Here is a 10408-nt window from a genome sequence, read left to right as displayed (position 1 = left end):
TTCGGGACGGCCTGGCCACCCTGCGGCACCTGTCGGCCGGGACAAAGGGCGCCGGGCCCGAAGCTCCCGTGCCCCCTTCCCGCCCGGCGGCTGGCCGGGTGCTCGTCGCGTCCCCGCCGAAGCTGTCAGCGGTTCCCTCAGTGCCCCGTCCAGTGACAGGTCGGGAAAGCAGGTTGGGCCTTTTTTTTTTTTTTTCCTTGACGGATCCGACACAAACTCTAATAGTAATTTTTTTTTTTACACTTTCCAGATGACTGTTCAGACTGATTATTTTTCTCAATGGGACTTGTATTCAGAGTAGACGTCAGATATTTAAGAATCGAGAGATTTAAACTGTACATTTCTGTTTTTTAATGTTCTCATCTCTTAAAATTTTTTAACGGAAAGACAAGTGTAGTTTTGTTCTCGCAGGGTAGATACTGGTTACTCCAAAGGGAAGACAGATTGGCAAGAAATGTAGGAGGAATCCTGAAAAACAAATGACAAATACACAGTGTAGTGGATGTAGACATTATAACCGGAGAAACATACGTTGGAATAAAATGTTTTGTTAACTTATTTTAAACTAGGTCTCCTCAAAAATGATTTTTAGGTGTTTCCCACTCCCACTTAGAAGTGCACTCTTTCCCAAATACCAGTCGGAAGCAAACTGAACTCAATACAAATATAAGAGAGCAGTATATTTTTTGCTTTGTTACTTGTTAACAGAACTGAACTCAATACAAATATAAGAGAGCAGTATATTTTTTGCTTTATTACTTGTTAACAGATTACCCATATTTTTAGATTCGAATGAACATTGGGAAGTGTTTTTTGAAGAAGTGTTTCAAATTAAAATAGTAACAAACGTGTGTGGTGAAATGGAAGGGTCTTGACCACATTCTTTGGCTTTGTGAGTGTCCACAATACTTCAAATATTAATATTCTATCCAAATCCCCAATATTAGAAAATAAAGGGGTATCTAAATGTTAGGCAATTACCAAGCCATCAAACATCATGCGGAGGAATGTTGACTTGGAAGAATCTTCCCTAAGTTACAACACAGGCTGCAAAATAATGCATGTGGTTTGCTAAAGCTTTTGTTTAAGGGGGAAAAAAACTATAGAATAAATAGTGAAAGCTGTGAAAGCCAATGTTAAGGGTGGTTTTTCTCTGGGAAATAGGATTATAAGTGATTTTTTCCCCCCCTTTGAATCATGTTTTCCACAATTCTTGTAAGCTTGTATTTCAACAGGAGAGCACTAAAAACTTATTGACCTTCAAAATATACCAGTTGGCTATACTGAGTAAATATTTTCCCAGTTACAAAGGTATTCTTTACTATAATTAATGTTTGGTTTTCAGGCCTTAGGACATGTCAACATAATTAATGCCATTTTAAAACTTGCAATTCAGCTTTGGAATCTACTTTCCTCTTCATAGGAAAATAATTGCTGAAGGAATGCTCTGAGGGTGTTTAAATTACACAAACTTTAAAAAATGTTTCACTTAAGTGCTCTTTTAATACGTTTATTAAAAACATAAATTGATCACCCAGATTATACCAAATATTATTCTATAAGCCAAGGCTATAAAATTCTGTTTCTGTGCCCAGGGAGCATGCAGTTCTAGAGTTGAAACAACATTTGTGTTGTGTTGAAATTTCAAAGTGATATTTCACTGTCACAGCAATCCAAGGGAGATCTGTACACTTTACTGTTCTCATTTTAGAAATGAAGAAACAGATCTGAGAGATTGTGACTCAAGCAACAAACAGATATTTAGAAGTGGAAAAACTGGGTCTCTTGTCTGCTCCTCCCACCCACCTGGCCACATTACTTTCCTTGCCAGACTTCCAAAGTACATTTTAAAATGTGTCCTTTGGATAAGAACATATTCAAAAATTATTGTTACATTGCATCCTTTTCTTGTATCAAAGTAAATTAATGATTCAAGGAATTCTGGATATTGAATAGTCTAAACTATATACAAACAGACCCCAACGATTTATATTTTTTTGTCATTTAATTGTCAGTGGATTATTTGTAAAAGTAATTTTGACCTCCTGCCAAATGATTGAAGGCTCTTTTTTTTTTTTAGCCTTTTTAAACTTGTATGTGGTGTCTTCCCAATGCTGATAGGACTTTGGAAAGAAATGTTGAGGGGAAGAGGAGTTTTCCATACTCTTTGCTCACATGAGCCATTCTTGATTCTAGCTTGCCAACACTTGGTGTCACAGGTGAGCCTTCCACATGTGTTCACTCTCCAGTCTAGCTCTCTGATTGAGCTCTGCTCTCATAGGGGGCATTTGGGTAGGTATGCTTCATTCCTGGAATTGACCATCATTCCATGTGAGTAAAGGGGAACCTCAGTGAGACATCTTTAAGCACATGAAAACCTTTTGTTTTAAAATGGAAGAAATGTCAGGTACTTTTTATGCCTGAGCCTTTATAGCAGTTAGTTTCATTGGCACAAGAAAACTGATATGCCTATTTTCTCCAGTTCTCTTATCTTTCCTTAGCAGCCCTACTTGAATGTTTTCTATCTATTCGTACCCATTTTTACTTCTTCTGACTCTTCTTTTTTATTTCCCCTTTCTCTGTCTTGTTCTCTTTCAGTTTTGAATATATTAACACTGAGTCAGCACTTTTAAAGCCCTGCCTTCTCCCACTGGCTTCACTTGGCCTTCAGACATAATGAGGAGACTGGCTTTTCGAGGCGCTGGTTGTGCTCTGGTAAAGCTGGTAAATTACTGATCATCTACAACCTTTCCCTTTTCTGTCCTTCCTTGCCTTTTCCCTTCCACCTTTCTTAAAATTTGTTATCCTTTTCATAAAGATTCCCTCCTCATGTTTATCAAATTCACTTGTGTCCTTGTCATAGATTTGTTTGCAAAGAGTTGGTCCTTTCTTCATCGTAATGATTGAGGACAGTTTATCAGCCTTTTATAAAACAAATAAAAATTAACAAAACTTGGCTATCTTTGGCTTAGCCCTTTGAGCTTTTAGCCAGTTGTAGCCAATTGCAAACTAATGCAGTGTGTAACAAAAACAAAGCCTTGGGGAAGAAACACCTTGATGGTGGGCTCTTTTTAAATACCAGGACTGTTGGAGGAATAGAAAGGAAACTCCTTGTTTCTTAGTTGCTTACCAGGATAGTTTATTTATTGGTTTGTTTTGTTCCTGCTTTCATTCCCTGGAGAGCCCCCATTTTTCTCTCCATACTACTAGCAACCCATTCTTCCAGCTGTTGTATCTTAGTTTCCTGAAATGGAATATTGATGAGTGAAACGGATTAGGTGTTTTGTGTTTTGTTATTTTAAGCTTTAGACAAAGACCTTTGAAATCACAACATATTTGATACTGTTGTTAAATTGTATACCGGTAAGCATTTTAAGACCTTCCCAGTATACACCCTTCCTCTCTAGATGTAACAGATCATTTCAGTGATTATATTTCTTGTGTTAGAGAGTCAAATGTATATATTTGTAAAGTTGTGTTACGATTAGTTACTTAGCAGCCTGCCTGAAACTGAGGACACATTTAGGCCTTTCTGAAAGGCCAAACAGGACCTAAACACTCACCTCTGAGGTGTTCTTCCAGATCATCTACTGAAACTTAAAGCTGTGATTTCAAAATTCATGGGGATAGAGTACCTCATGTAACTGAAAAGGAGGTTAGTCTGGATTGACAGAAAAGTTTCAAAGCAGGCTTTGCTAATTTGGCATAGGTATGGCAAGTCACATTAAGTGTTTTCTAGGAGTATGCCGATGAGTCCTTCGATAATGGAGAAAAGTCATTCTCAGTGTGTTAATTTTCGGGTGTATCTAAAATGCTAGAAGGTTAATTGTCCTCTGTCCCCCTAATTTTTTGCACTTCTTATTTGCCTCAGGCACAACTTCCTATTCTTTTTCATCTCATAGCCCACCTGGGAAATGATCGTAATTGTAAGACACATTGGGGAAGAAAGATAAGGCTGCTGACTGCAGAGGACTGCCTTGGGACCTCTGTCCCCAAGTCCTGCCTGGCTGCCCCAGGGGCCGAGGGATCAGTACCTGCAGTACACTGTTGTATCACTGCACGTGGGTTTTCAAATTCCAGTCCAGAGTAATTTGGGAGCCAGAATTGGTTTGAGTCGTTCAAAATTGGTGATATACAAATGAGTACACTTTTGCCGAATTTGTCCCATCCAAATTGAAAGTGTAGCATTCTGGTACATGAAGGGACTAAAGCAACAAGCAAGGTACAGGCCTTCCATGGAAAACCCTCTGGTTAGACAAACTTCTTTGCCGCAGTTAAAATCTTCCTGAGTGAACCAGAAGCTTGATATCAGGGGCCAGCTGAGGGCTTGGTGGCAGAGTCTAAATTTAAACATAAGAACATAGCTAATTATTTCTTATAGAAGAAGTTGGATTCCATGGGTTCCAAAAGAAGAAGAGCGACCTCCCCTTCCAGTAGTGTCAGCGGGGATTTTGATGACGGGCACCATTCTGTATCTACACCAGGCCCAAGCAGGAAAAGGAGGAGACTTTCCAATCTTCCAACTGTAGATCCTGTGAGTAACTTGGATCACACTGTTTCTGCCTGCTTTTCCTATAATTCCCTATCTTTTAATGATAAGCATTAAGATGCAAGGCCTCTCCATTTCTTTTTTCTCTGGCTTGATATTCTTTTTTGTTGTTGTTAATCTTCACTTGAGTATTGATTTTTTTAGAGAGAGTAAAAGAGAGGGAGGGCGCTAACCGGTTTGGCTCAGTGAATAGAGAATCGGCCTGCGGACTGAAGGGTCCCAGGTTCGATTCTGGTCAAGGGCATGTACCTTGGTTGCGGGCACATCGCCAGTAGGGGGTGTACAGGAGGCAGCTGATTGATGTTTCTCTCTCATCGATGTTTCTAACTCTCTATCCCTCTCCCTTCCTCTCTGTAAAAAAATCAATAAAATATATTTTTTTAAAAAAGAGAGGGAGGGAGGGAGGGAGAGACATTGACATGAGAGAGACACATCCATTGGTTGCTTCTTGCACATGCCCCAACCCGGACGGGATTGAACCTGCAACCCAGGTATATACCCTAGACTTGGAATCTACTAACCCTTGACCCTTTGGTTGGTGGGCGGATACTCTAACCACAGAGCCAAACCATCCAGGGCTTTAGCTTGATATTCTTAACCTTTTTTTTATGAGAAGTATATTTTTATTTAGTCAGAAGTCTTACAGTAATAGAATACTTCAATATCTATAATAATCTATAATAATAAAAGCATAATATGCTAATTAGACCGGACGTCCTTCCCGACATCCTTCCGGACAAAGCTGGGGCTGTGAGGGAAGCCCGGGTCCCGGTGCCAGAGGGAAGCTGGTGCCAGCAGCCAGGGAAAGGAAGGCCTACTCTTGCACGAATTTCATGCATTGGGCCTCTAGTTAAGAAATAATAAAGAATATTAGTATGTGCCATTGCATAGTCACTCAAATAACTGTGCTTATATGTGCCAGCACAGTTCTGGTGATTGGGATACAGCTATGTGTAAGACAAGCCACTTTTTCACATGGAGCTTAGATTCGAATATGGGGAAGCAGGATGTAAACAGGTGAACAAATAAATTGTAAAATACCATCAGCTGATGATAAGTGTTAGAAAAGTTTGGGTGATTCAGGCTATTTTGGCTCAAACCTTCAAGGGGACTCTGATAAGAAGGCACTAGCTCTGCAGATCGCTGGGGAAGAGTGTTCCAGGCAGAGGGGCTGGGTCAGAAATGAGTTTGGTGTGTTATGATTATACAGATGGTTGAGAGGGAGAAGACTGGCAAAGTCTGCCTAGCTAGGTATGTAGTTATCCTATATACTCTGTGGGCAGTGTTAGGAATTTAGATTTTATTCTCCGAGTAGTAAGAAGCCTCTGTGTTGGATGATTTCAAGCAAGAGAGTGATATGAACTGATTTAGTTAAAAAGAAAAGAAAAATCACCAATAGCATAAATCTGATGAAAGATACCAAAACATTTATCAGTTAAATTATTTTAAATAAAGAGAGATACTGTCAGCATATTTCAAACTTGGTAATTTGGGGATTCATCCTTTTTCTTCTCTATTTGCCTTTTATGGGTATGTTTTTATTAAAGATAATCCATATAATTACACTGGCTTTTTCTGCTCACTTTTCTTGTTATTTTTCTCTTTTCCTGTGTGTAGATTGCTGTGTGCCATGAACTCTACAATACCATCCGGGACTATAAGGATGAACAGGGCAGGCTTCTCTGTGAGCTCTTCATTAGGGCACCGAAGCGAAGGTGAGTTGGAAGGTGAGTGGGAGGAATTTAGTCTTGAGTCAGTGTTTAAAGTATTTGGTAATTGATTTTCTTTTGAAAGTAATGGTTTAAATGATACTGAGGTTGGATTTGTTTTACTTGTTAAGATGTAGTGAAGTATATTTAAAATTTTTCTTAAATTGTGGTAAAAAATACATAACATAAAATTTACAATCTTACCCATTTTAAGAATACATTTCAGTAAGTATTAAGTATATTCACATCATTGTACATGCAACATCTCCAGAACTTTTACGTATTGCAAAGTTGAAACTCTATACCCATTAAACAGCTGTCCATTTCTCCCTTTCCCCCAGCCTCTGGCAACTACCATTGCACTTTCTGTTTCTATGGCTTTAACTATTTTAGATTCCTCATAAGTGGAATCATATAGTATTTGCTTTTGTGACTGTCTTATTTCACTTAGCATAGTGTCCTCAAGATTCATCCATGTTGTAGCATGTGACAGTATTGCCTTTCTTTTTAAGGCTGAATAATGTTATAATACCACATTTTCTTTATCCATTCATCCATTTATAAGCACTTGAGTTGTTTCCACCTCTTGGCTATTGTGAATAATGCGCAGTGAACATGGGTGTGCAAATACCTCTTTGAGATGTTGTTTTCAGTTATTTCGAATATACTGTATAACCAGAATTAGGATTGCTAGATCTATAGTAATTCTGTTATTAATTTTTTGAAGAATCATCATACTGTTTTTCATAATTGCTGCATTGTTTTACTCTCCCCGTCCCTGCCCCCCAATTTCTCCATATGTTTGCCACACTTGTAATTTTCTAGTAAGCTTGGAAATCAAAACGTGTGAGTCCTCTGTGTTGGTTAATTTATGGGTCAACTTGACAGTCTTCCAACTTTGTTCTTTTTCAAGGTAGTTTTGGCTACTTGGGGCTCTTTGAAACTCCATATAAATTTCAGGATTGATTTTTCTGTATCTGCAAAAAATGCTGCTGAGATTTTGGTAGGGATTGTGTTGGATTTATAGATTGCTTTGCATAGTATTGATGTCTTAACAATGCTAAGTTTTCCAATCCATGAACATGAGATAATCTTTCTACTTATTGGTGCCTTCTTTAATTTCTTAGAGAAATGTATGGTTTTTAGAAGTCACCTACTTGGTTAGGCTCACTCCTCATATTTTATTCTTCTTGATCCTATTATAAATGGAAATTGTTTCTTAATTTTCTCTTGTATTGTTTATTGTAGTGTATATAAATGCAAATGATTTTTGTATGTAGTTTGTATAGGGCAACTTTGCTAAACTGCTTATTAGTAACGTTTCGTGTTTGTAATCTTTAGAATTATCTGCGTGTAAGATCTTATCATCTGTGAACAGATAATTTTACTTCTTCCTTTCCAATTTGGTGGATGACTTTTATTTCTTTTTGTTGCCTAATTGTTCTGACTAGGACTTCCAGTATTATATTGAAAAGAAGTGGCAAGAGCAAGTATGTATCCTAGTCTTGTCTTTGATCTTAGAGGAAAAGTTTTCAGTCTCTCACCATTTTGAGTATGATGTTACCTGTGGGCTTTTCAAATATGGTCTTTATTATGTTGCGGTGGTTTCCATCTCTACCTTATTTTTTGAGATTTTTTATCATGTGGCAGCTGCTGCCTCATTGGGAGACCCAGGCTCCCTGGTGGTGTTTCCATTTTTCAGTCTAAGCCTATTCCTGAGTCTGTGTAACCACCCTGACTTGCAGTAAATGGCTTGGTGTAACTTGTTTCAGGGGAATCCCTTGCTGAAGTCTTTGTATAGACTCAATGCTTTCTGACACAACACATTGCCATCAATTGGAGCGTATTTTCTGTTCATGTCTTCTACCCACAAATTTAATGCCTTTTCCATCTTAACTAAGCACTTACAATAACTGCGGCTGTAACTTTTGCAGTTTGAGGTGTGACAGCAAAACTAGCATGAATTTCTTTTCCTTCTTCACAATGTCATGTATAGAAGAATCATTCTTGCTGTAAGTCTTCACAGCCTCAGCATATGATTTTTCCTTTTCCTTATTAAGTCGAGGATTTTCATCTTTTCACTTAAAGGAAGCACTTTACAGTTAGCTTCTCTTTGGCATATCCAAATTGCCAGCATCACTACTCTTGTGCTTTGGGGCCATTCTTAAATAGAATGAAGGTGACTTGAACACAAGCACTGCAATAGCCACAGTGGATCTGATGATAACTGCATTGGGTACTAAGTGGCTCACGGGCAGGTAGCAGATACAATGTGGATTCTCTGAACAAAGGGGTAATGCATATCCTGGCAGGATGAAGCAGGATGGCAAGAAAAGCGTGTAACTTAAAACTTATTAATTTACTTCTGGAATTTTCCATTTAATATTTTTGGACCATGGTTTACCATGGGTAACTGAAACCATGGAAAGTAAACTGCAAATAAAGAGAGACTACCGTCCCTCATTGGGTTCTCAGTTGACTACAGATAATCTCCAAAGCCTCAGAGGCTGTGGAGATAAATGGTATTTAAAAACCAAGCCTTAGCAGGGAGCAGTGGACTATGACCCATCCGGCCCAGGTGGAGAGAGCCGTCTTAGCAATTAAGTTAACAAAGCTCTAATGCTTACTCTGAGAAAGTCCCTTGCTATTGACACCACTGACACATTGATATTAGGCCTGGGTGGGCCTTAGTTGGATACTCATAGAGACCTTTATGTTCTTATACTTTCTCTGAATAACAGATTGAGTACTCCTCTTATTTCCTCAGTAGAGGCCCGATGCACGAAATGTGTGCAAGGGGCTCAGCCTTTGCAGCTCCAGCTGCCTCAGCACTTGCAGCCCCGGCTTCATCTGGAAGGTCATCCAGACGGTTGTTCTGGAGTTCGGTCAATTTGCATATTACACTTTTATTATTATAGACTAAAGGAACTGTGGCCTGAGAGGCTGCAGTAGGCACAGGAGCAAGTCTCGGCCCATCCTTTGTGCCTCTGCTTGGCCCCTCCCACCGCAGCCCCCAGTCCCATCTGCCAGCACCCCCCGCTCCTCGCTGCTCCCACACGCTGACGGCGCAGAGCGTTTGGGGCCGGCGTCAGCAGTGGGTGCGAACAGGGCCAGCACTGTCAGTGGGTGCGATTTGGCGGCTGCTGCCCCGATCGCCCCTCAGGAGCAGAAGGAGGTGGAGAAGCCTCAGGGGCGATCAGGGCCAGCAGCTGCCACTCACACCTGCTGATGGCGCCAAGTGATCGGGACTGGTGCCGGGCACTGGCAGCAGGTGCAAGCGGGGCCGGCACCGGCAGCAAGTGGGAGCTCCAGGCAGGACTGCGGCGCGCAGGAGCAAAAAATTTTCAGTAACCACCAGAGGCTTGCCCCTATGACAGTGACTGGCACCCCGCCTTAGTCTGGTGCCCCTGCTCACCTGCTTCACCATTCTGCCACAGCCAGCGCCCGCCATGGTCCGCACATGCCCCCTAGTGGTCAGCGCACGTCATAGCGACTGGTTGTTCAGTTGTTCCACTGTTCAGTCAATTTGCATATTAGCCTTTTATTATATAGGATACTTAAGTTTATAGTTCTAGCACCTCAGTCTTGGTTTTTCAATACTATTTACCATTAAAAGAAACTATAGTTTTTTGGGAAAATTTCAAGGGCAAAGAAAGTACAAGATAAGCTTGTAAGACCTTATGGGTGCCAGAAAATAAGCAAGTGCTCAAAGGGAAATAGGGACATGTCAAAAAGACATAGAAAATAGAAGTTATCTTGAAAGGACTCCCAACTAGCCAAACCTGGAGCAGTTTGACCATCAAAATCATAATAGTAATGTTTTTAACCACTGAATAAGACAGGAATCTATAGTGATATAAATAAATTAATAAATTGATGAGGATTGGGCTTTTATGTAGTCTGGGGGTATCTATATTAATAATAGAGGAATGTGCAAATTGTCCAGGACTCCGTCACAGTAACGACCGAACAGCAGGCTGAATGGGGCGACCAGATCGGAAGGGGTGTTAGTGAGGGACAGCCAAACGACTGAACAGCAGGCTGCGTGGGGTGACCAGGTCAGAATGGGGGTTAGTGAGGGACGGCCAAACAACTGAACAGCAGGCTGCGTGGGGCAACCAGGTTGGAAGGGGGGTGTTAGTGAGGGATG

The 10408-nt window shown here is 40.4% G+C and overlaps 1 protein-coding gene across 17 annotated transcripts in view; it reads left to right on the top strand.

Annotated features, from left to right (window-relative positions):
- The first annotated feature begins 90 nt into the window (after positions 1-90).
- Positions 91-10408, top strand: part of PBRM1 (polybromo 1) — a 118215-nt gene continuing 107897 nt past the window's right edge. For 3 of the 17 annotated variants that reach the window (XM_023755659.1, XM_023755656.1, XM_023755652.1), the window contains exons 1-4: positions 118-172; positions 2599-2724; positions 4382-4534; positions 6167-6264. In XM_023755659.1, coding sequence (XP_023611427.1) covers positions 2677-2724; positions 4382-4534; positions 6167-6264 — 299 coding nt within the window. In that variant the 5' untranslated portion in view covers positions 118-172; positions 2599-2676. Of the gene's footprint in view, positions 173-2598; positions 2725-4381; positions 4535-6166; positions 6265-10408 lie in introns of those variants that run through there. The other 14 variants (XM_023755666.1, XM_023755662.1, XM_023755657.1 and 11 more) reach the window with 10 other exon arrangements.

The sequence above is a fragment of the Myotis lucifugus genome, unplaced genomic scaffold, assembly GCF_000147115.1.
Source record: "Myotis lucifugus unplaced genomic scaffold, Myoluc2.0 scaffold_83, whole genome shotgun sequence".
In the NCBI taxonomy this organism is placed as follows: domain Eukaryota; kingdom Metazoa; phylum Chordata; class Mammalia; order Chiroptera; family Vespertilionidae; genus Myotis; species Myotis lucifugus.
Note: the sequence above shows the minus strand (reverse complement) of the source record. Positions and strands in the feature narration are given on the sequence as shown.